At 42.8% G+C, this 22,035-nt stretch overlaps 2 protein-coding genes across 2 annotated transcripts; one reads left to right on the forward strand and one right to left on the reverse strand.

Moving 5' to 3' along the window:
- Positions 1–461: 461 nt before the first annotated feature.
- Positions 462–20,617, forward strand: manba (mannosidase, beta A, lysosomal). Its single transcript, XM_063183576.1, has 17 exons — positions 462–865; positions 1,018–1,112; positions 1,206–1,311; positions 1,712–1,882; positions 4,241–4,361; positions 4,789–4,958; positions 6,691–6,801; positions 6,999–7,150; positions 7,378–7,495; positions 8,025–8,111; positions 8,205–8,372; positions 8,648–8,866; positions 9,779–9,943; positions 18,374–18,518; positions 19,040–19,182; positions 19,757–20,023; positions 20,274–20,617. Exons 1-17 carry the CDS (start codon positions 650–652, stop codon positions 20,496–20,498), a joined length of 2,679 nt encoding a protein of 892 aa, XP_063039646.1. The 5' UTR covers positions 462–649; the 3' UTR covers positions 20,499–20,617.
- LOC134434912 (uncharacterized) lies at positions 11,602–13,843 on the reverse strand. The gene is made up of 2 exons (XM_063183577.1): positions 13,245–13,843; positions 11,602–12,424 (listed from the first exon to the last, which is right to left on the reverse strand). Exons 1-2 carry the CDS (start codon positions 13,747–13,749, stop codon positions 12,027–12,029), a joined length of 903 nt encoding a protein of 300 aa, XP_063039647.1. The 5' UTR covers positions 13,750–13,843; the 3' UTR covers positions 11,602–12,026.
- Positions 20,618–22,035: the final 1,418 nt, after the last annotated feature.

Raw genomic sequence — 22,035 nt, forward strand, 5'->3', positions numbered from 1 at the left:
TCACATTGAACTGTAAATGATTTTCTGCAATAATTAGGGTGTCCATACCATGTGTAGTATACAGCTAATATAACCTAGATACATAGATAATACATCAATTTTATTGTAATTAATATAATGAAGTGGCCATGTAAATTTGCATAGGATGTTTTACTTTAATTATAGTGGTCTTTATAGTGGATAATGTGCATAGACTTCTCTTCTAGTAGACTACTGGAGTCATCAATGATTCTCATCAATACTTCAGAGACTTTGTTCTGAGAAATTCAAAGTGTGAAGTGAGATAGTGAGAAAGGGCTGAAAAGTGAAGAACTTGAGGCAACCCAGAGAAATTAGAATACAGGGGGGCAACCTCCTTCAACAGCATGGGCACTCGTTTTTGCACAGGGTTTCCTTTCCATATGTTTTAGAAATATCAGCTGACTTGCAAGAGCGTCACATGACTTTCAACAAACAGGAAGTAAACTTTGAGTTGTGCCTGTGTGAAAGACATGCCCGACATTATATTATGCTCCTTTATAATTGCTGTGTAAACTTCTAACCAGCTTTCTTTTATGACTGACTCCAGTCTCGAGTTTTTAAAAACATGTGACCAGTGGTCGAAGGCGCATAGGCGAAAACTGCAAACCATGAGCCAAGTACACGAACTATGGCCATGGCGTTCATCAACTACTTTTTGGTAACAGTCTCGTTATTTAGATGCTTACAAACGCTCTCTGATAGGCCTAATGACCAAAGCACGGAGGTAGAGATCCACAATCTGAACGGGAAATGGATACTTCGCAACGAAAATGGCACATGCAATGTACCCGCAGAAGTACCGGGGTGCGTCCACACTGCCCTACACAAGCAGAACTTCATTCAGGTAATGCTGAAACTCGGAATAGCCTAGGCTGATTTCAGCGTCCTTATCATCTCAAAGTTATAGGACTTGTGAAACCACTTTGTGACCTGCGTTGATTATGCATAACTCACTACTAAGAGCACACTAAATGTAACGACTTTTATTCTCATCAGGACCCCTACTCCAGGTTCAATGACCTCGAGTACAAATGGATTTCTCGTGACAACTGGACTTACAGTCTCGGCTTTACTTTGCCACATTCAACCAGGTATGAATACATTGTGGCCATTTGTAACACTGTCAAACCCCACTGTGCAATTACAAATAGACACTTTTTAATGGAGCTATGTGTGTTACCAAGGCGGATGAAGAAGGCTGTGTTGGTGTTGGATGGAGTTGATACAATCTCCAACATCACGCTCAATGGAGTCGCAGTTGGCACGACGGACAACATGTTTCGAACATATGTGAGTACAGGTGTCTTTCTGCTTGTCGTCAGAGTGAGTGACTGACTTTAATTGCAGGGCATAAGTAGTAGTGAAGGATTTTGACAGGTGGAATTAGAATATGTTGATGGGGACGGGAGTTGTGTGTTTGAAAATAAATAACAGAGAGAATTTAGGAAGATGTTCACGTTCATTCATAATAATGTGTATGACAGAGATGAACTGTGACAATAATATTGTGTCGCTCACTAACTAACATTTTACTGATCACTCAATAATAACTATCAAAGGCCACTCCATCAAACATAATCCATACAGTGCATTCTAGTACAGTCTAGTCTAATCTAGTAGCCACACGGACACACAAAACTCATCACACGAGCCACTGTGTTCTCTTTCCCTGCCTGTGTTGAATATCTAGGAGTTTGAGGTCGGACCAATCCTGGCCAAAGACAATCTGCTGGAGGTCAGCTTCATGTCAGCGGTGATCTACGCATCACAGAGAGACCGCGCCCACTCTGCATACAGAGTCCCGCCTGCGTGCCCTCCGCCTGTGCAAAAAGGAGAGTGCTATGTCAACTTCATCAGAAAGGTGCTAAGTGCAGAGCCAACATAACACACCTTTAGCCTCACAGCCTGTAGCAGTCATTGTGTACTGTACGTGGTTAGGGCATCAAACTTGTTGCCCAAAGGTTGTCGCTTCGACTCCCGACCCACCAGGTTGGTGAGGGGAGTTTACCAGTGCTCTCGCCCATCCTTCTCCATGACTGAGGTACCCTGAGCATGGTTCCGTCCCGCCACACTCTGCTCCCCAAAAGGCATGGGTGAGGCATAAATGCAATTCTGCTGCACTTGTGTGCTGTGGAGTCTTGTGTCACAATGACGATGGGAGTTTGAGTTTCCCAGTTGGACTTTCACTTTCACTTCACTGATCACACGCTATGAATGAATGAATGAATGAATGAATGAATGAATGCTCAGTTCCACTAATAGATTGCTGTAATAGCTGTTAAAAATATTTTACTACCATAGTACTACACCAATACGATATTACCCAGCCTTTAGAGGTACATTACGTCATTGCCATTCTGATAACACCATATTTACAGTTGAGGACGATATTATTAGCCCCCCTCCTGAAATTAGACATATCTCTTCATTGATCATTGAGAATGATCATTATTAATAAATGTTTGTTATTCTGGAAACGATTACACCATGGAGATAGTATCCAATAATTTAAATTTGGACTTTTCCATTTTCACAATGAGTTTAAACAAAAAAGTGTAAAAATGGCAAGGACAAAATTATTAGCCCCCTTATCATTAATAGTCAATACAGTGCCATTTATGAACAAAAAATGACACCAGGCACTTTGATTAGTTGTTAACTATGTTGGCACATGTCCTAACAGGGATTTTGGCCCATTTTTTTCATTGCAAATAGTTAAGCTGGTCCAAATTGCATGGATGTTGAGGATGGACATTCATTTTCAGCACTCTTCAAATACTATCTAAAGGATTGAGGTCTGAACCACTCCATGACCATGGTTTTAGTATCCCTGAGGAACATTTGAACTATTTGGGGTGGAAGTTTTGGGTTATTATCTTATTGAAAGATCCAGTGAAGATCTTAGCTCCCTCTATGAGCATATTTTTGCAAGGTCACTTTCCATATTCTATCATAATTTTCAGTTTTTATGGTGCCGTACACCCAAACAAGGTTTCCTGTGGCTGAGGCTGCCACAGAATGATGCATCCACCACCATGTTTAATTGTGGAAACCATCTTATAACGATTCAAGGCCTATCCCTTTCTTCACCTGATAGAAGCAAAATCCATGCATCAAAGCAGGTGCAATTGAATATCATCAGATGAAAGCGGAGACGTTCAAAACTCATTTTTGACTTTCAAATGTTCACAGGCAAAGCTCAATAACACTCTGATATGCACTGCCTTTAGTAAAGGGGTTCTTCTGTGATGATGGCCCCAAAGCCCAATATGATGACAAGCCCTAACAATTGTCTTTCTTGGGGGGGGGAGGGGGGGGACCTCCAGGTGAGGCCAGGTCAATAACACTGATCTAGGTAGGTGTCCAATGCTTCTTTGGTCTAATGAGGCTAAGCAGTTTCCACAGTTACACATAGTGGTGGGGCATCAAGTTTAGTCTGTTATTCAGCCTCAGACACAGGGAGTCTGGGTCTGAATCTGGATTGCTGGGTCTTCCAACAACATTGTAACCCAAAGCATACATTTAGATTAGTTCAGAGGTTCTTCAAGGACACTAAAACCATGATATTGGAATCACCCGCTCATAGTCCAGTCCTCAATCCCACTGAGAGTCTGTGGTTAATGTCTATGCTCAGCATCCATGCGATTTGGACCAGCTAGAACACTTTGCAGTGAAGAAATGGGCCAAAATCCCTAGTGGGGCATGTGCCAACCTAGGTAGCAACTTATCAGAGCCTGTTGTCAGTTTTGGTTCATAAATGGCGCCATATTGACTATTAATGATCAGGGGGCTAATAATTTTGTCCTCGTCATTTTTGCCCTTTTTTGTTTAAACTCATCGTAACAATAGAAAAATCCAAATTCAACTCATTGAACATTATCTCCATCAGTGTATTTATTTCCAGAATAACAGAAACGGTTAATAATGGTCATTCTTACTGAGAAATCAAGAGAAATGTCTAATTTCAGGAGGGGGGCTAATAATATCGTCCTCAACTGTATAAAGCAGGGGTCTTGTCTTAGTATTTTAGGAGTATTTTTACTACACCAGCATATCACTGCCATCAGTGGCATGGTGGTATTTTATTAATTTATTCATTACATTTTTTTATTTATTTGTGGACTTTTTATTTCTCACACACTTTTTCTGTTGATCTCTCATCTCTTTGTGTGTGTGTGTGTGTGTGTGTGTGTGCTTGTGTGCGCGCGTGTGTGTGTAGGCTCAGTGCTCCTTCAGTTGGGACTGGGGTCCCTCATTTCCAACCCAGGGGCTCAGAGCGGTAGAGCTGCAGGCCTTCAACTTCATCCGACTGCAGAGTTACTCTGCCACCACTGCATGGGGTATAGTGTGAAATCACATGAAACAATAGGCATACAATTAGCAAAGCATGGTCAAGCATGACTAAGCATGCTTACACACAGAAGGGATTTGCTCGATGACAGAGAATTCCACAGTTAGTAACTTTTCAGTACACAGAAATTACAAACATGTAGGTACAACAAAGACTGTGAAGGTCGAAACACGTCAGTCAGTCCTCTTGTTGCCTTGTAAAAAGTAAAAATAATGAAACCGGAGTGTTGCCTCATAAAAAATAAAAATAATGAAACCGGAGTTTACAAGTACTGCACTGTCTGTAAGTTGATTTGGATTTAATTGTAAGCCTTTTATGCATAAAGGATAATATTATGGACAATTGCTGTCGATCATTCAGTCGATCTTAACCTCAGTCCTGACTCAATTATCTCAATCCTTCGTTTTGACTCACAGATTCCTCACTCTCGCGCTGGAATGTGGAGGTCGAGTTATTCTTCGATGTTGTTGAGACGACAAACGGGGCGTTCACATTGGTGCTTCCAGAGCTGAAGGTGTATCAGGAGTTCCACCTGTCTATGAAACCAGGCCAAACCAGGGAGACCCTCAGCCTTCAGATCCCCTCAGTAAGCCGACCAAACAACTAAAAAGAAAGCTGTGTTGGTCTTCTCCCAGTTCTCTGGGTTCTTTAAAATGAAACACCTTGCTGATATATTGTTATATGGGTGTGATTGCTGATAAAATTAATATAAAAAGACATCAATACCCTACAACTGTGTATCTCAAACATTTACAGACCGAGGACCACTTTGTCCCCCCAAAAATGTTCAGAGACCACCTGTCAACTGAATTGACAGTAGACGGGTGGTAATTTGACACTGCTAATTCTCGATGCAGATCACTTACTTTTTATTCACATTTACCAGCCTGTCTTATTGTACTGAAAATGAGACTTCATGTATCTTTAGCTTTGTAATAATGTTATAAATATAGCCTACTGCTCGCTTGTGTTGGAAAAGTAGAAATCCCCTCACGGACCACCTGAGCTCTGTCGCGGACCACTAATGGTCCCCGGACCACACTTTGCGAATCACTGCCCGACACACTGTAAACCTGTATATGGTGGTCTTGCACATGCAAATGTACTGTAAGCAATAGATATACAGCTCCAGGCCTTTTTATTAGAATACCATGAAAAAGTTGATTTATTTCCATAATTCCATCAATAATGTTAAACTGTCATGGATTGTAGATTCATGGCCCAGTTTTTTAACTATTCCAATCATTTTTTTTTTCTTTTTATATACTTTGGCCTTCCAGCTCAAAAAACCCATGAATTGGGGAATTCGCATTATTAGAATATTGTTATAAAATCACATTTTTCTTCATCAAAATTCGGGTCACATTAAATCAGTTGAAATTTGGTACTTTCTACATAGCATGCAATGGTCAATACTTGGTTAGGACATTCTCTGTCTTCATAATGGCCATGATGCGTTTAACATTGAAGTCAATGGCAAAAACAGTGCATAGGAGTTATGGAAGCCCAGATATCCTTGATGCTTTTTCTGTCAGCTGTTCTTGTTTGTTGACCTGGTGCCCCACACTTCCCTCTTCAATATACCCGAAGATTTCTATGCCACGTTTTGGTGTTAACTCACCAGTTTAATTCTAACTCAACAGAAATTAAACCCCATTCATTTTCAATGGGGTTTCATTTCTGGTTATTTAGAATTAAACTGGTGAGTTAGCGCCAAAACGTGGCATGGAAATCTACAGGGTATATTGAAGAGTGAAGTGTGGGGTACCAGGTCAACAAACAAGAACAGCTGACAGCAAAGCATCAAGGATATCTGGCCTTCCATAACTCCTATGCACTGTTTTTGCCATTGACTTCAATGTTAAACGCATCATGGCCATTATGAAGACAGAGAATGTCCTAACCAAGTATTGACCATTGCATGCTATGTAGAAAGTACCAAATTTCAACTGATTTAATGTGACCCGAATTTTGATGAAGAAAAATGTGATTTTATAACAATATTCTAATAATGCGAATTCCCCAATTCATGGGTTTTTTGAGCTGGAAGGCCAAAGTATATAAAAAGAAAAAAAATAATGATTGGAATAGTTAAAAAACTGGGCCATGAATCTACAATCCATGACAGTTTAACATTATTGATGGAATTATGGAAATAAATCAACTTTTTCATGGTATTCTAATAAAAAGGCCTGGAGCTGTATATAGTATGTCTTGAATGTCTTAACTGATGCCAATGAATACATTTAAAAACCTTGTAATCGAAGGCCAATTGTAATTGCAGTGAAGAAAAATAATATCTGTTTCTGTGTTTGCAGAATGTCTCTGTTGATATGTGGTGGCCAAATGGTCATGGAAACCAGACGCAGTATCCTCTGTTCATGGAAGGCAGAACCGAATCACAGGTCACTTTCCACATATCAACAAAGGTGAGGCATAGTGTTTGGAAGATCTTAAACAGCCATTTTTTTGCAATACTGGTTGTGTATTGTGATCTTGCACCTTCAACAGCAGAGTAAATGATTATTATCAGAACATTATTTTTATATAATATAGGTATATATATATATATATATATTTGCTATATAATATTTTATATTGCTCATTATTGTGTGTTTGTGACCAGGTTGCTTTTAGAACAGTGGAGCTGGTTCAGGAGCCCATTCCTTCATCCCCTGGCTTGAGTTTCTACTTCCGGGTCAACAGCAGGCCCATCTTCCTGAAGGGGTCCAACTGGATACCTGCACACATCTTTCAAGACCAAGTGACCCCTGAGACGTACGTCACCATCAAATCCTACTCAGACTTTCATAGAGCTCCATCCTTAGAGCATAGCACATCCTCTCAATGTTATGGTTATTACCATAACGTGTGTGTGTGTGTGTGTGTGTGTGTGTGTGTGTGTGTGTGTGTGTGTGTGTGTGTGTGTGTGTGTGTGTGTGTGTGTGTGTGTGTGTGTGTGTGTGTGTGTGTGTGTGCGTGTGTGTGTGTGTGTGTGTGTGTAGACAGAGGAACCTACTGCAGTCTGCGGTAGATGCCAACATGAATGCTTTGAGAGTGTGGGGAGGTGGACTGTATGAGCAAGATGCCTTCTACAGCCTGTGTGATGAGCTGGGCATCATGGTTAGTAACCATGGATACATTACATCACCAGTGTGAGACTAAAGGTTTTTTTTGTCAAATAACAAATTGATAGATTCATATGAAGAGTTCAGATGCAAAACCCCCTAAGTGCCATATCAGAAAGTAATCTTAATTCATTTTTATTTAATACAATGCAACCACAATTGCATATTTTTTTATTTTATTTATGTAATATAACTATTTATATGTATTATCAAGTACATGAATGTAAACCAAACTAACAACAGGGTTCTCTAAAAACATAGAAGTGCAGGTATTCAGAAATGGAGTTAGGGGGTTTTGCATCTGAACTCTTCATATGATAAATATCATTATTTTGAAGGTTATGGAATAGTTGCTTAAGGGTCAGTAGTCTCTCTCCTGTGGTTTTAAAGAATATGATATTGTGGAGCTAAAAAATAGTTTAAAAATGTCATCCAAACATCACAAAGGTTGATTGAAAAATGCAGGCTCATTTTGTGTTGGTTCCGCTTTAGCCACCTGTGTTCATTAACATTTTTGTTTCCAGGTGTGGCAAGATTTTATGTTTGCCTGTGCTCTGTATCCCACGGACCAAGACTTCATTCAGACAGTGAATGAAGAAGTTGTTCAGCAGGTACACACACACTTCCAACAATGTAACCCCCAGCTCACACAAGGACAGACGCACAATGCATAAGAATCATTGTATCACTTGTTCTTTTTCAAGGTCAGGCGTCTGAAGTCTCATCCATCCATCATAGTTTGGAGTGGCAATAATGAGAACGAGGCTGCCATAGCAACCGACTGGTTCGGAATCCCTGTTGCCGAGCGACCAAAATATGTGAAGGACTATGTGACTCTCTATGTGGAAAACATCCGGAACATTGTACAAAAGGTGCACCTCTTTAAATGAATATATTTTAACTTCCTTCAGACCATACAGAGGAATACAACTCTATTAACCCTTTGAGGATATCAGTTTGTACTACAGATCCTTGGCCATATAATTAAAATATCATGAAAACATTATTGATGGAATTATGGAAATAAATAAACTTTTTCATGATATTGTAATTATATGGCCAGGATCTGTGTGTACTGTACCTAATCTATGAGGCGATAATGATGAGGATTCTGATCATGGTTTTTGGTGATGCTGGTGTCTTGTAGGAGGACCCTACTCGTCCCTTCCTGGTGTCCAGTCCCACCAATGGGCTTGAGTCTGAGAAGGAGGGCTACGTGGCCAGTAACCCATATGACCCTCACTATGGAGACACGCACTTCTACAGCTACCTGGCCGACTGCTGGGATTGGAGGCAGTTTCCTCGCACACGATTTGCCTCGGAGTACGGCTTCCAATCCTGGCCTTCCTTCTCTACACTCAAGAAGGTTGGTCACACAAACACACAGAGTGCGTTGCAATATGCGACCTTGCCTCCTCCACTTGCTTCTCTCCTCGTACCAGGAAGTAATATGTCATGATGACATCACTGACAACAGCATTATATTTCAATATCTTGCAAAAGCTTAATTGTAGAGTCTTTTCCTCATTTGCAATTGGGATGGTGAATGAAAAACAGTCCCTCAAAAGTTGTGTTGTGGCTAGGCTGACATCTGGGAAACTTTATCGTTTTCTCCACGGAGGAGGGGCCAGGAGGCGGGACGAGGAGACAAGCGCAAGTGGAGGAGGCAAGGTTGCATATTGCAATGCACGCACAGACATTTATATACACATATTACACACACCAATAAGGGAGTCTTTAGAGCTAGAAAGTGCAACACAGCTTCTGGCTAAAGTAATAGCTTGTTATTACATGCACAAGCCATTGCAGTTGGTGATATGTGATGGTTGTCTTACATCCTGTCTTGACGAGTATCTATGTGAAAATCTGATCTGCAGGATTCAAGTGCTCATGTAAATGGAATAAACAGTTTACAATGATCGGTTTATTGCCGTTATCGGTTTATGAGTAATCCGATTCGCACAGGGTTTATGGCTAATAAATTGATTTCTCAAGACATGTATCCAGCATAATAGGGTATCATGTTATTTACATTCTAGAATGACAAGTAGCCAATCATAAGCCTTAAATTCTAGCTTCGTGTCACACACTTGAGTGGAACACAGGCAACCGACAGACTGCATGTTTACTCCAATAACCTGTTAATTCCAATAACCCGATTATTGTGGCAATGTAAACGGGCTGTATGTTTTGGGGTCTGGTCTCCAAAGCAGCTAAGCCTGCCCTTTTTGGCATCATAATGCTCCATTACGTCATCAATGCCTGTTTTTTGTGTTAGGTGTCCAAAGCGGATGACTGGAACTACCTGAGTGCCTTCTCGGAGCACAGGCAGCACCATGAGCTGGGCAACACCCAGATGCTGCTGCAGGCAGCTCTGCACTACATACTGCCCAACAACACAGACCAGCTCCAGCACTACAAGGATACACTCTACATCACTCAGGTATGGAGGAGACTATTATGAACAGTCTAGTCTGGGAAGCAAGGCTGCCAAAGGACAGACAACAGCTTGGAATGCAACGTTTATCTTTATTTACATTGAGTGTTGTTCATGCCAGGGTTCAAAACACTTGCTTGTAGGCACAATGCACTATGGCACATCACAAGTCTTGCACAGTGAGAACATACTGACTGTAACTGTACAGACACACAGAGGCACATGGACAGGTGCGCGCACGCACGCGCACACACACGCGCACACACACACACACACATAAACAAACACCCAAACACACACACCCATCCTAACATAAACACACGGAGACAGACACACAGAAGAAAATAAGAACATACAGTATATAACAACAATAATAACGTATTGATGTAGAGGCACATTTCTAAGCACTCAAGGACACAATACAATGAGAATAGAGCATCAGTAAAAAGAACAGGTATTTAAATATGGCAAAAGGTAAACATAAGAAAGGAACAAGAAATGTAGTGCAATTGCAGTGCGTATGATAACTGAAACAGATGCATTTTGAGTATGGATTTGAACGGAGGAAGAGAGTCAAAGTTATCCAATTTCAGAGTTGGGTAGCGGAATGACTGAAAGGCACTGCCAATAACTGGGGAAACAGTCAGCCTTGGGTAGGATTTGGTGTCTACTTCAGCTGGCTCATGGAGAACTTATGTAACATGTACGCAGTGAAGAAAACCGCACACCGAGGAGCTCCCATTTAAGCCATTGTACTTTGTGGAACTTTGTGGAACTTATGTAACAGTTAGCAGAGTTTGGTGGTAGAACACTTGTAAACCTTCCTCCCGAAGCCTCAGACGCGGTAGCATTGAACTATCAGCGTAGAGCAGACCTTTAGGTCAGTGATTTTGTTCCTGTCTCCCATGTCAAACTGGCGCCGAGCGTTAATTGGAAGGTATCGATTTCGAGCCCTAAGTGGAGGACTGCGTAGGTAGGATGACCTCGGTTACACTGGTACCATGAGCCGAGTGGGAGAGAGGTTTGGGGGGGAGGGGGTGCAGTGAGTGTAAAGCTGAGATGGGGAGCCTTTTTCATTCGAGGGGCCACTCCAAGGGCCGTAAAAGTACTCCAAGGGCCGTACTATGAACACAAACCACCCTGCACTTTAGGCCTATGTCAAAAGCAGCCACCTTTAAAACAGACCCCACCTTCTGTTGGCCCCCTGAATGTAACTTAATTGTATTACCGTAAACGGCCCTCGAGACATACGTTCCCCCACCCCTGGTGTAAAGGCTGGCAACAAGCACAGTTCAGCAGTAGAATGGAAGTAAACCTCCCTTCCAGGGGTCAGGAACCTTTTGCTGGAGAGAGCCATAAACGCCGATTTTTAAAAAATACATTTTCGCGAGAGCCATACCATTTTAAAAACACTGAATACAATTAAAACCATGTATTTCAATTGAGCCCAACAACTTAAGACTGTGCTGTCAAGTTATTAGTTTTACTGATAATAGGTAAGTATAGGGTTGCCAACTGTTGACTTCATTATGGCAAGGGTCTGGGAGTCCTCCCCTTGAAAAACTTTTTTAGATGTAATTTCCTGCACATTTTAACCTTCCATGTCCTGCTTCAACTCAATATGGAACCCGTACTTTTATTTATAAATACAGGACGAATTCATATTTCAAGGGGTGGTTGGCAACCCTAGATAAGTAAGAGCCATATACAGTTCCCAAAAGAGCCACATGTGGCTCTAGAGCCATAGGTTCCTGACCCCTGCTCCCTTCAGAAGCCTCATGCAGATGCGGTAGCGCTGAGCTATTGGTCCAGACTTTTAGCTAAGTGGTATCGCACCTGTGCCTCCAATGCCAAACTGGAGCATTGACTGGAATGTCACAAGTTCGAATCCCGAGTGGTGGACTACGTAGGATGACTTCAGTTACACATACACACTACATGTGGTTACATACAGTTAATCTCATGTGATTACATGTAAAATTCAGTTATGATCTCCATCAAAGATTCTATTGTGCAGTGTTTCTAGAATCTTTGGTCTTCACACATTTTGATATGCAAGATTACGCGAGACTCCCTATGTTTTCCATCTTCAGGTAAGCTGGGGTCCTTTGCTTGCACTCTCCGATGATTTTTTACCACAAGATGAGCAGGCATCAGTGGATGGGCGGTCGAATCGTAGGTTGAAGTCGTTCTTGGAAATACTGTGGTACAGGGAGTAGCTGACAAGCTTGGGGTTCTGCTCGTCGAAGAGCCTGTGCATTTTCTTCACGCTGAGGTCACTGGGCAGGTACGTGTATTTGCGGCCAGCTGCTGCCTTTTTCCCCTGCTGGCTGGCCCGGCACATGAAGGTCTGGATGTGGTCCTTGACCATCTGCTTCTTCACCTCGTTCTCCACCACCTTCCGTGCACCGCCTCTGTTTTCTGGTCTGGCCGTAGCGTTGACCGCGTAGTACTTGGCCACTCGAGCCACGCGATCTTTGCTGATGCCTGCAAGTCAAGATAAGATCATGACTCTTTCAGTTTTTTTGTCTGTACGGTGTTATTGTAGAATATGTATATTGTATGCGTATATTCATTTAAGTGCCAAGAGTAGATACATGATTAGGATCCTCAACAAACACAACAAAGCACTTTATTACCACTCTTGCTCATTATTAGTACATTAACGGTATTAGTAACATTAGTAACATTTCTTATCCAAGTTATTAGTAACATTTCTAATCCAAGTTGCACAGCAAATGACATCTAATATACTATTACTGTATATGTGCACGTATGCTGAGACAAATAAGCTTATTATCTCCTCCATGTGATGGAATAGAATGGCTTGCATTGCTGTCGGTACACTGAAAGTGGTGATGCCCTAATCATGACAGGTCACCAAGAGTGCCCTTTCGTTTAGTTACAATTAGCCCAACTGCATCATGGCTGGAATGAAAGGTTCTATAAACTGATACACCATCATGTTTTGACGCTGCACCACATACCACTTGGAGGGAAGAACCAAGGAAAGCCTTAACAGGATTATTAGACCATTTATACAGCATGCAAAATAAAGAATAATACCTATTAAATTTAGCTTTCCATGATTTGTAGTGCAAGCAATCTATCTGTGACTGACATTTTGTTATGCTATTAACTCACCAACTCAGAAAAACATTGGTTAGGGAAGGGAAACAACCCAAACTTCGAACAACCCTTGTGATAGAAAGGGGCGTTACCGCTGCGACGAGCATCGACTCTTCATTTAATCCAGGCATTTTAGTAGAAGACTAGGTTTTTTTTGTTTTTTTTAACGTGTACTCACCCAAAACGCTGCAAAATGTGGACTTGCAGACCGGAATCTTTGTTGGATGATCTTCAGTCAGTAAATGATATTCATTGGTGACTTCCCTCTCCTTTTGTTTATCTGTGTTTTCAACTTTCGGACGTCTGCGATGGACTTTTTTGACGGTGATGAGCCGTAGAAGGGCTTGATCCTGTTCTGTCTTCGTTGAATGGCTATAAAAGTTTTGAAAGTTTTTCTCAAGATCGCCTGGGGTCAGTTTGTCAGCATGACAAAAAACGGTGGTGGTTTTGTTATGAGTGCAACTGACAGCGGGCAGTTTTCCACCTCCAGAGTGCCTCATCTTCTTAATGTTCTCGCGAGTATGGTTGTTTTTTGATGCCTTGCGTTTCTTACCCACTGCAGGAGCCAGCACAGGTTCATTGATTCGTTCAAAAATGTCCATGTTTTCATTCCTTTCATTGACTATATCGAAAAATGTAGGTAAAAATCCGCTAGTTGCGGGCTCCATGGAGGGCGCCGCCATGTTGTTTACATGACGTGGAATAGTGCGCAGTGATTGGTTGAGTGGATTTGTGACGCTGTCGTGCCGAAAAGCGAGTCCCTGCCAGAACACGAGTCCCCTCATTGAAACCAATGACATTTTTCAGAGAAAATTATACTATTTTTTGCAGAATGAATTACATAATTCATGAACTAAACATATGAAACATTACTCGTCCTCCACTTAATATGAGCTAACCTATTTGAATGAAACCGTAACATTTGTTATGACAATTTTTCGATTAGGCCTACTTTATGGAAATAATACTGAAATTGTAACCAGCTCTTGATACTTCCAGAAGGAATGTAGATGCTTTATTGTAGCTTTCCATCTTATATGTTGTCGGATTTGTCTGCAAAAATGGGTAAAAAAAAGATCTGAAAAATTGCTCATTGGTTTCCATTGGTTTCAATGAGGGCACTCGTGTTCTGGCAGGGACTCGTTTTTCGGTACGACAACGCTCTCGAGACTGTGGTTGTGTATGCTCTGGACCAGGTGTCCCCAACGTTGTGCCCGCGGGCGCCAGGTAGCCCTCCAGGAGCTTCTGAGGTGCCCACCAAGGATGTTAATGAACAGTGACGACTACCAGATTTTAGTCACAGTCAATGCTTTTCTTGATTTGAATATGAGATTATTTATTCTTTACAATAAACAAATTATCATTCAATAATAGTGTGATTTGAGAATGATGCCAAGACATCAGTAGAGGATTTTGAACAAAAGTAGCCCTTGGGTAGCCCTTGGTAGCCCTCGGGTAGCCCTTGGTAGCCCTCAGACCTAGAAAGGTTGGGGACCCCTGCTCTGGACTTTGACGGTGATGACCCGTTGAAGTGATTGAGCATGTTCTGTCTTCGTTGAATGGCTATAAAAGTTTTGAAAGTTTTTCTCAAGATCGCCTTGGGTCAATTTGTCAGCATGACAGAAGATGGTGGTGGTTTCTTGATGAGTCCAACGGACAGCGAGCCGTTTTCCACCTCCACCTCCAGAGTGCCTCATCTTCTTGATGTTCTCGCGAGTAGCCCTATAGTTGTTTTTAGATGCCTTGCGTTTCTTACCCACTGCAGGAGCCAGCACAGGTTCATCGATTCGTTCAAAAATGTCCATGTTTTCCTTCCTTTCACTGACTATATCGAAAAATGTAGGTAAAATCCACTAGGAGCGGGCTCCATAGAGGGTGCCGCCATGTTCTTTAAACAATACGTGAAATAGTGCGCCGTGATTGGTTGAGTGGATTTGTGTCTCTCGAGATTGTGTTTGTGTCCTCGCGATCTCTCGTCTGCGTGAATACTCACGAACAGCGTGACGTTTTCCATGTGCGTTACGCCCATTTGTGGGGGAAAACGCAGGGGGTCAGGATTTGGCTGATTAGCTTCGCCGATTAGCTAGGCACTTCCTCGTCGCAATTCCGCCACCACTTCGCTCAAAGAGGATGGACGCGATTGGTGAGTGCGCGAGTTTAGTGTTGGGCACACATACCTATACAGGTGTGTGGTTGGGCACCTCCATGCATCCAATGCCCCTCTTCCATATATCTTTCTGGTGAATCGTAAGAAGGTCATTAACGTGGCACGTAATTGGCTGAGTAAACTGGTGGCGGAAACGACTCCCATCTTTGAAGCTGAAAAATTTGTTCAATTTTGGCTGAATTCACTAGCCTAGCATTTCCCATTGAAATGGCAGGCGGGACTTATTCACTCTCTCCAGTTCTTATACTACCTCCATGGGAAAACTAGCCAGGCCGTGCCCTCCATGGAGGTAGTATACTCTTGAACGGCGTGATGTTTTCCATGTGCGTTTTGCCCATTTGTGGGGGAAAGCAACCCATGCAAGTCAATTGGTGATGTTGGGGTTTAATAAATGAAAGATACGGACCTGTAGACTTGCGTTGGTCACGCGCTACATGCCAAATAACATGTTCAAATAATATAGCCAAACCGCCGTGGCTGAAGCATGGAATGTGTTCATTTAGGCTAGCCGATGTAGCATGTAAGTCAACGAGACATTTGGTTTGTTTTCACCCATAAAGGGACGTAAGAGCAAAGTACCCGGATGGCCGTTCATGAGTATAAGAACTGTAGATAGTGAATAAGTCCCTCCTCCAGTCATTTCAATGGGAAATGCTAGGCTAGTGAATTCAGCCAAAATTGAACGAATTTGTCAGCTTCAAAGATGGGAGTCGTTTCCGCCACCAGTTTACTCAGCCAATTACGTGCCACGTTAATGACCGACTTACGATTGACCAGAAAGATATATGGAAGACGGGCATTGGATGCATGGAGGTGCCCAACCACACACCTGTATAGGTATGTGTGCCCAACAATAAATGCGCGCACCCACCAATCGCGTCCACCCTCTTTGAGCGAAGTGGCGGCGGAATTGCGACGAGGAAGTGCCTTGCTAATCGGCGAAGCTAATCAGCCAAATCCTGACCCCCTGGTGCCCTCCATAGCCCTTTTACATACCCTCTGTGGTGCCCTCCTAGAGCGTGTTCCATTCTCCACACTCTGCACTGTGTACTGAGATGCTGTGCACTTTCCACTCTCAACTTAGTGGCAAAATTTGAGGGTGAAGTGCAGGTCCAATTCACGTTCTGTCTGATACACTTCACGGAAATGACGGTTGCCGCGTGTCATCAGAGTTTACCAACCGCCAATATACAATTCATCACGGAAGACACTGTTCCTTATGTTGACATTTTTTTTAAGTTACCCCTTTCTCTTATACACATGGCTATTGTCTTTGGAATCAAAACTATGCTGTCATCACAGAGATCCGGCAGTTTGACCAATCTGACACTCAACTACGTAACAAACATGGCGGCTGTTGAGTGCGAAAAGTGTACATCACTCCACACTTCAAAAAATGGCCGGTTTGAGGGCGTTATCCGGGCAGTTTACAGTACACTTCACCACCGCAATTAGAAATGGAACTGCCCTGCGTACCCAAACACAGTGCGGGAAGGGCGGAAAGTACGAACATTGGAACAGGCTCCTAGTGACGCAACAGCTGCAGCATTGCTACCAGGTCAAGACCCAATGGGGCACCTAAGTCACGCCCTTCTACTTGCTTCTTTTTCTTCTTCTTCTTCTTCTTGTGGTTTAATGGAGGTTGGCAAACCAGCTTTGTTGGTGCATTACCGCCACGTCTGGATCTGGAGTGTGAACAGGAATATCTACCTCCCTCTAATCAAAACAAAATACGTAAACAAACAAACAAAACAAAAGTAATAATAATACTGAAAATAACCCTTCTACTTCCGAGTCGTGGGGCTGAAGCTCTCAAAATTTTGAATGGGCGTTAATGGAGCGAGTCAAGCCAAATCCTCATCCCGTTTGGCAATTTGAATTTTAAAGGTTTGGATTTGCTCCGTAAGACCACTAATTTTCGGCACGCAAGAAAGGTTATTTTAGCTTTTGTGCAAAACTGTGTTAGAGACTACAACGTGCGCCTCTCATATTTGACGTGAACCGAGGCACAGCCAACCCTGCCGCCGCACTGCGGCTGAAGTGGCTGCATGTCGGACATGCGACTTCTGTTGTGTAGTCCAAATAATTACATATTTTTGCACGTACACAACTCAAAAAAGGCTTGCCAAGTGAAGTCGACAAACACACCATTGGTTATCTTTAATTCTGAGGTACAGCATATGTGTGATCGACGAAGCAAACAATCATTAGCAAACCAAAGGAGGCCATTTTTGAAATGCTCTTGGTCAGACCAAGTCTCGAAGAGATTTGAAGGTCGATGATAATCAGGCTAGGGGAAAACGGTCCATGCAAGTCAATAGGTGATGTTGGGGTTTAATAAACAAAAGATAAGGACCTGAAGACTAGCGTTGTTCACGCGCAACATGCCAAAAACGTGTTGTGTTGCCGGCTGTTCAAATAATATGGCCAAACAGCTGTGGCCGAAGCATCCTGTGTTCACTTAGACTAGCCAATGTAGCATGTAAGTTGAGACATTCGGTTTGATTTCCCCCATAAAGGGGCATAATGCACATTTACGAGCAAAGTACCCGGATGGCCATTCATGCCTATACATGGGTTCTCAGTGTTTATCAACACATCAATACGATTGAGGGGCAAGACACTGGCAGCCAACCACGTGAGCTCATTTTTTGACCGACAGCGGTTTCCAACAATCAGAGGTTGAGTTGTGCGCAGCTAGGTTCGCGCAGTCAGGTTATAAACAAAATTTAGAACCCATGTATACAGAGAATTCACACCACAACTCCTCCTGGGATGATATTTGGCACGTTTAAAGATGCTGTATAACAATCATAGGTTTGTCTACAGCGTTAAGCATCTTAAAACACGCCAAATATCATCCCAGGAGGAGTTGTGGCGCATAACTATGTCTTATTAAGTCAAGTCAAGCCTACTTTTCTCTTGTTTCAGACATGTACGTTCATATCTCTGAAACAAAATAAAACTAATTACTTCTTTTTTGGAAGTCTGTTTGTTTACAACAATTTAAGCACACCCATGCCCTCATTTGCTGGCCAAGATTTAGGAAATTGTTGGGGTAAAAACGACCTTTTGATTCTCCTTTAAAAGCTCAGAGGGATGACCATTGATTCTCCTGTGTGACCATCTTGTCATGACAGGTGATGCAGGCCCAGTGTGTGAAGATGCAGACGGAGTTCTACCGCCGTAGTCGCTCTGAGATCATCAGCGGGGAGGGCAACACCATGGGCGCCCTCTACTGGCAGCTCAACGACATTTGGCAGGGCCCCTCCTGGTCCTCTGTTGGTCAGTATCCAGTCACCATGGCAGGGTCTTGATTGTTTACCTGAATGTCTAGGATTGAAACATCCTGTCTTTCTCAAATGCAAGGCCAGTGTCCTTCCAAGTGTGTCAGCCTAATTAGTCAGGCCCAGTGATTGGATACCCTTTATTAGTCATACCCAGTGATTGGATATTCTGTAGAGTTCACCAAAAAGTATCCAATCACTGGTCGTGACTAATTAGGCTGATACACTTGGAAGGACACTGGCCTTGCATTTGAGAAAGACCCATCCTGTCTTAAAGAAAACAGCTAAATGGTCAGTGTGCTGGAGTTATTTTTTTTCAAATGTTTGTTGAGTGATCCGTGGTCCGACCATCTCCTACGCACCTGTCTGCTGAGGTGGGCAAAAAAAAAATCAGGGCCTTGATTGTGAAATATCTGATTCAGGTGCTGCCTATCCTGGACCTTAGTGACATTCACCATTCATGATGGAGCAGGTGTTAAATGTTTTATATATGTGTTGTGTGTGTGTGTGTGTGTCTAGAGTTTGGTGGTAAGTGGAAGATGCTGCATCACATGGCTGTAGACTTCTTCTCCCCGGTCCTGGCGGTGGGCTTCGAAGACAACGGCACTATGAGGATCTATGGAGTGAATGATCTAAGCATGGACCTCAACATCACTGTCAAGGTGAGGACGCATCTCACACCATGTCCCCTCCAAAGTATGCATGACTTTAGACAATAATACAGTTGAAACATATAATTGAATAGTTCTAACAGTTGTATGATACAGCACTTATTACAGTGTTATGAAAAGATCCTTCAGCTTTGTTTGGAGCTGTAGCATAACATTGGAAAAATGTGGAATCAGTTAGTGTGGTTGCATGTGTAGCTGAGGTCATCGGCGCTAGTTCGCCACTCTGGGCTCAAACGCGTGACCTGCCATTAAACGCTCCAGTTTTGGACATGGTTCGCACAGCACAAAACCGTTGACCTTAAGGTTCTGATCGATAGCTCAGAGCTACGATACTGTATGGGGCTTCAGGAGGGAGGTTTACTAGCGTTCTACCCCCTGACCTCTGCTAGTTGGCGTCCGTTATGCGTGGGCAGATCATTCTGATTAAAGGCAGTGATTTTGCATGTAGCCACACTGTTTGTTTGTCTCTGGTATATATATTGACTTCTGTGCTTTTCTTGTGTGTGTGTGTGTGTGTGTGTGTGTGTGTGTGTGTGTGTGTGTGTGTTTGTGTGCACGCGCACAGGTTACAGTCTATGACTGGAGTAGGCTGGATCCTGTGTGCAGCCTATCGTCTAAAAGCCAGAGTGTACTGAAGGGCGGTGGAGCCACTCCCCTGCTGCAGCAGTCTGTTCCCGACCTGCTAAGGGATTGTGGGAAATGTGACCGCCGCTCATGCCTGGTAACCTTTGACCTCTGGGATGCCGCTAACTCCACCAATCAGCACGGCCCCACGGGATACCTGTTCCTCACATCACCAAAGGAAGCTGGGCTGCAGCCACCCAACATCAAGGTAAGGGATAACACACACACACACACACACACACACACAGCGAGTTGGTATTAAGGCCAACTTGTTAGTGCTAACAGATAGATAAACTAATTCTAAAGTTTCAGAATATTGGTAGGTGAACCCGATGCTACCACTACTCGCAACAAAAAACGATATCACTCATTTCTTGATTTTCTTTTGAAATGAAATTCTATTTTAAAAAGTATTTCAGAAGTATCACTGATCAAAATGTCTGCTCTCGTTTGTCCAGGCTTCAGTGGAGCAGGACGGAGACATGTTTGCCTTCACCCTTCACTGTGACGCGGTCGCCGTGTTCGTGTGGTTGGATGTTGAGGATGTGGCGGGCCGCTTCGAATCCAATGGCTTCCTGCTGTTGTCACGGAAACGCACAGTGCACTTTTCGCCCTGGAGACCGACTACTGTTGAGGAACTGTCCAAAAAACTCCACATCACATCACTCCGAGATGTTTATTGAATGTTTGTTGATTTTTAAAATAAATTACATTTTTTTGTTTTTTAAATAAATACACTATGGTTAAAATCCCACATTTCTCAGCATTACCATAATTTCAGACACGTAATACACTGTCTCAAAAATAAAGGGAACACTAAAACAATGCAATGCAACTACAGGTCAATCATACATATTTAAATAAAAATAAGGAAGTTTTATTTCTAAAGCACATTTAAAACAGTACAAAACTGACCAAAGTGCTGTACAGAGGCTGGTTAGAATAAAAATAGCTAGATAAATAAAGCAAATAAATCATATTAGTAGTAGAACATAGATGCATTCCAATAGACATAATGAAAAACATCTGCATACAGTGTACAGTTGCAGCACTAGCAGCATTGACTAATAAGATGCATAAAATGAGCTTAGAAAATGTTAAATACATACATACCGGTAAATACATTCTGTGACACCAGCCTGTCCAGTTATGAATCAATACTCATTGTGAGTCCATTTTGCCTACTGTGCTGAAAATTTAAAAGGCAATGGGTACAAATTAAATGGAATAACCAAAGCATGCCCCAAAAACAGAACTATTCTGCAGGTATTGGTCACAACATGGCCATTTCTATGTTTTCATCCTTTCTGGAATGATTCTTTGAAGTCATGCATTTTGTCAGTGTGCCAACCCTGGAGGTACCATGAAGCGGTGTCTTATCACCCAATGATCGCCACATCAATGTGTGCTGTGGCAAGAAGGGTTGGTATGTCCCCCAGCACAGTGTCCAGCGCATGGAGGAGATACAAGGAGACATGCCAGTACACCAGGGAACATGGAGGACACCACAGCACGGTCTCCTGGCATCTCCTCCATGCTCTGGAGACTGTGTTGGGGGGGACACAGCAAACCTTTGTGCCGGAGCACACATTGATGTGTTGTCTTGGATGAGTAGCACTACCTGAGAAAATTCAGTGGCTTATGATAGACAAACAGCCTCGTGGTAGGCTACCTACCGTTGGGTGAAACTATCCAAATTCACATGGCGAAATAATCAGCCAGAACGAATGGACAAGACGAAATGGACTGAGGGCACCGTCTGCATGACTCTTCCTAACTGTAGGTATCACAGAAGTATGTACAGTATGACTGACTTGGAATTGCATTGCGTTGTTTTGGTGTTCCCTTTATTTCTGGAGAAGTGTATGTTGATACAGCATTAAGACTACTAAATGTATGTAGTACATGCATTACAATGGCAGGCTTGATGGTCAACAGGTGTTCAGGGAGGTCCTCAGTACAGAGTAGCCACTGGGCGGCAATACATGCCAAAACTGACAACTTCTTGATTGTGTTTTTATGACTATGAAAATCATACGCTGTTTACGGGCTACAAAATAGGACCACTTCTGTTGTGGTATGGAAACGAGCTTTTGTCACTTGTCTCGTGAAAGTAGACTGGAAATGCTGCAAGCTCGGCTGTCGCAAAGTGTAAAGGGAGGCGCGCACAAAGACACCATTCAGGCCGAGAAATCGAGTAACCGCGAGCAGGGAGCTGGG

Source organism: Engraulis encrasicolus, chromosome 19 (genome assembly GCF_034702125.1).
Source record: "Engraulis encrasicolus isolate BLACKSEA-1 chromosome 19, IST_EnEncr_1.0, whole genome shotgun sequence".
In the NCBI taxonomy this organism is placed as follows: Eukaryota; Metazoa; Chordata; class Actinopteri; order Clupeiformes; family Engraulidae; genus Engraulis; species Engraulis encrasicolus.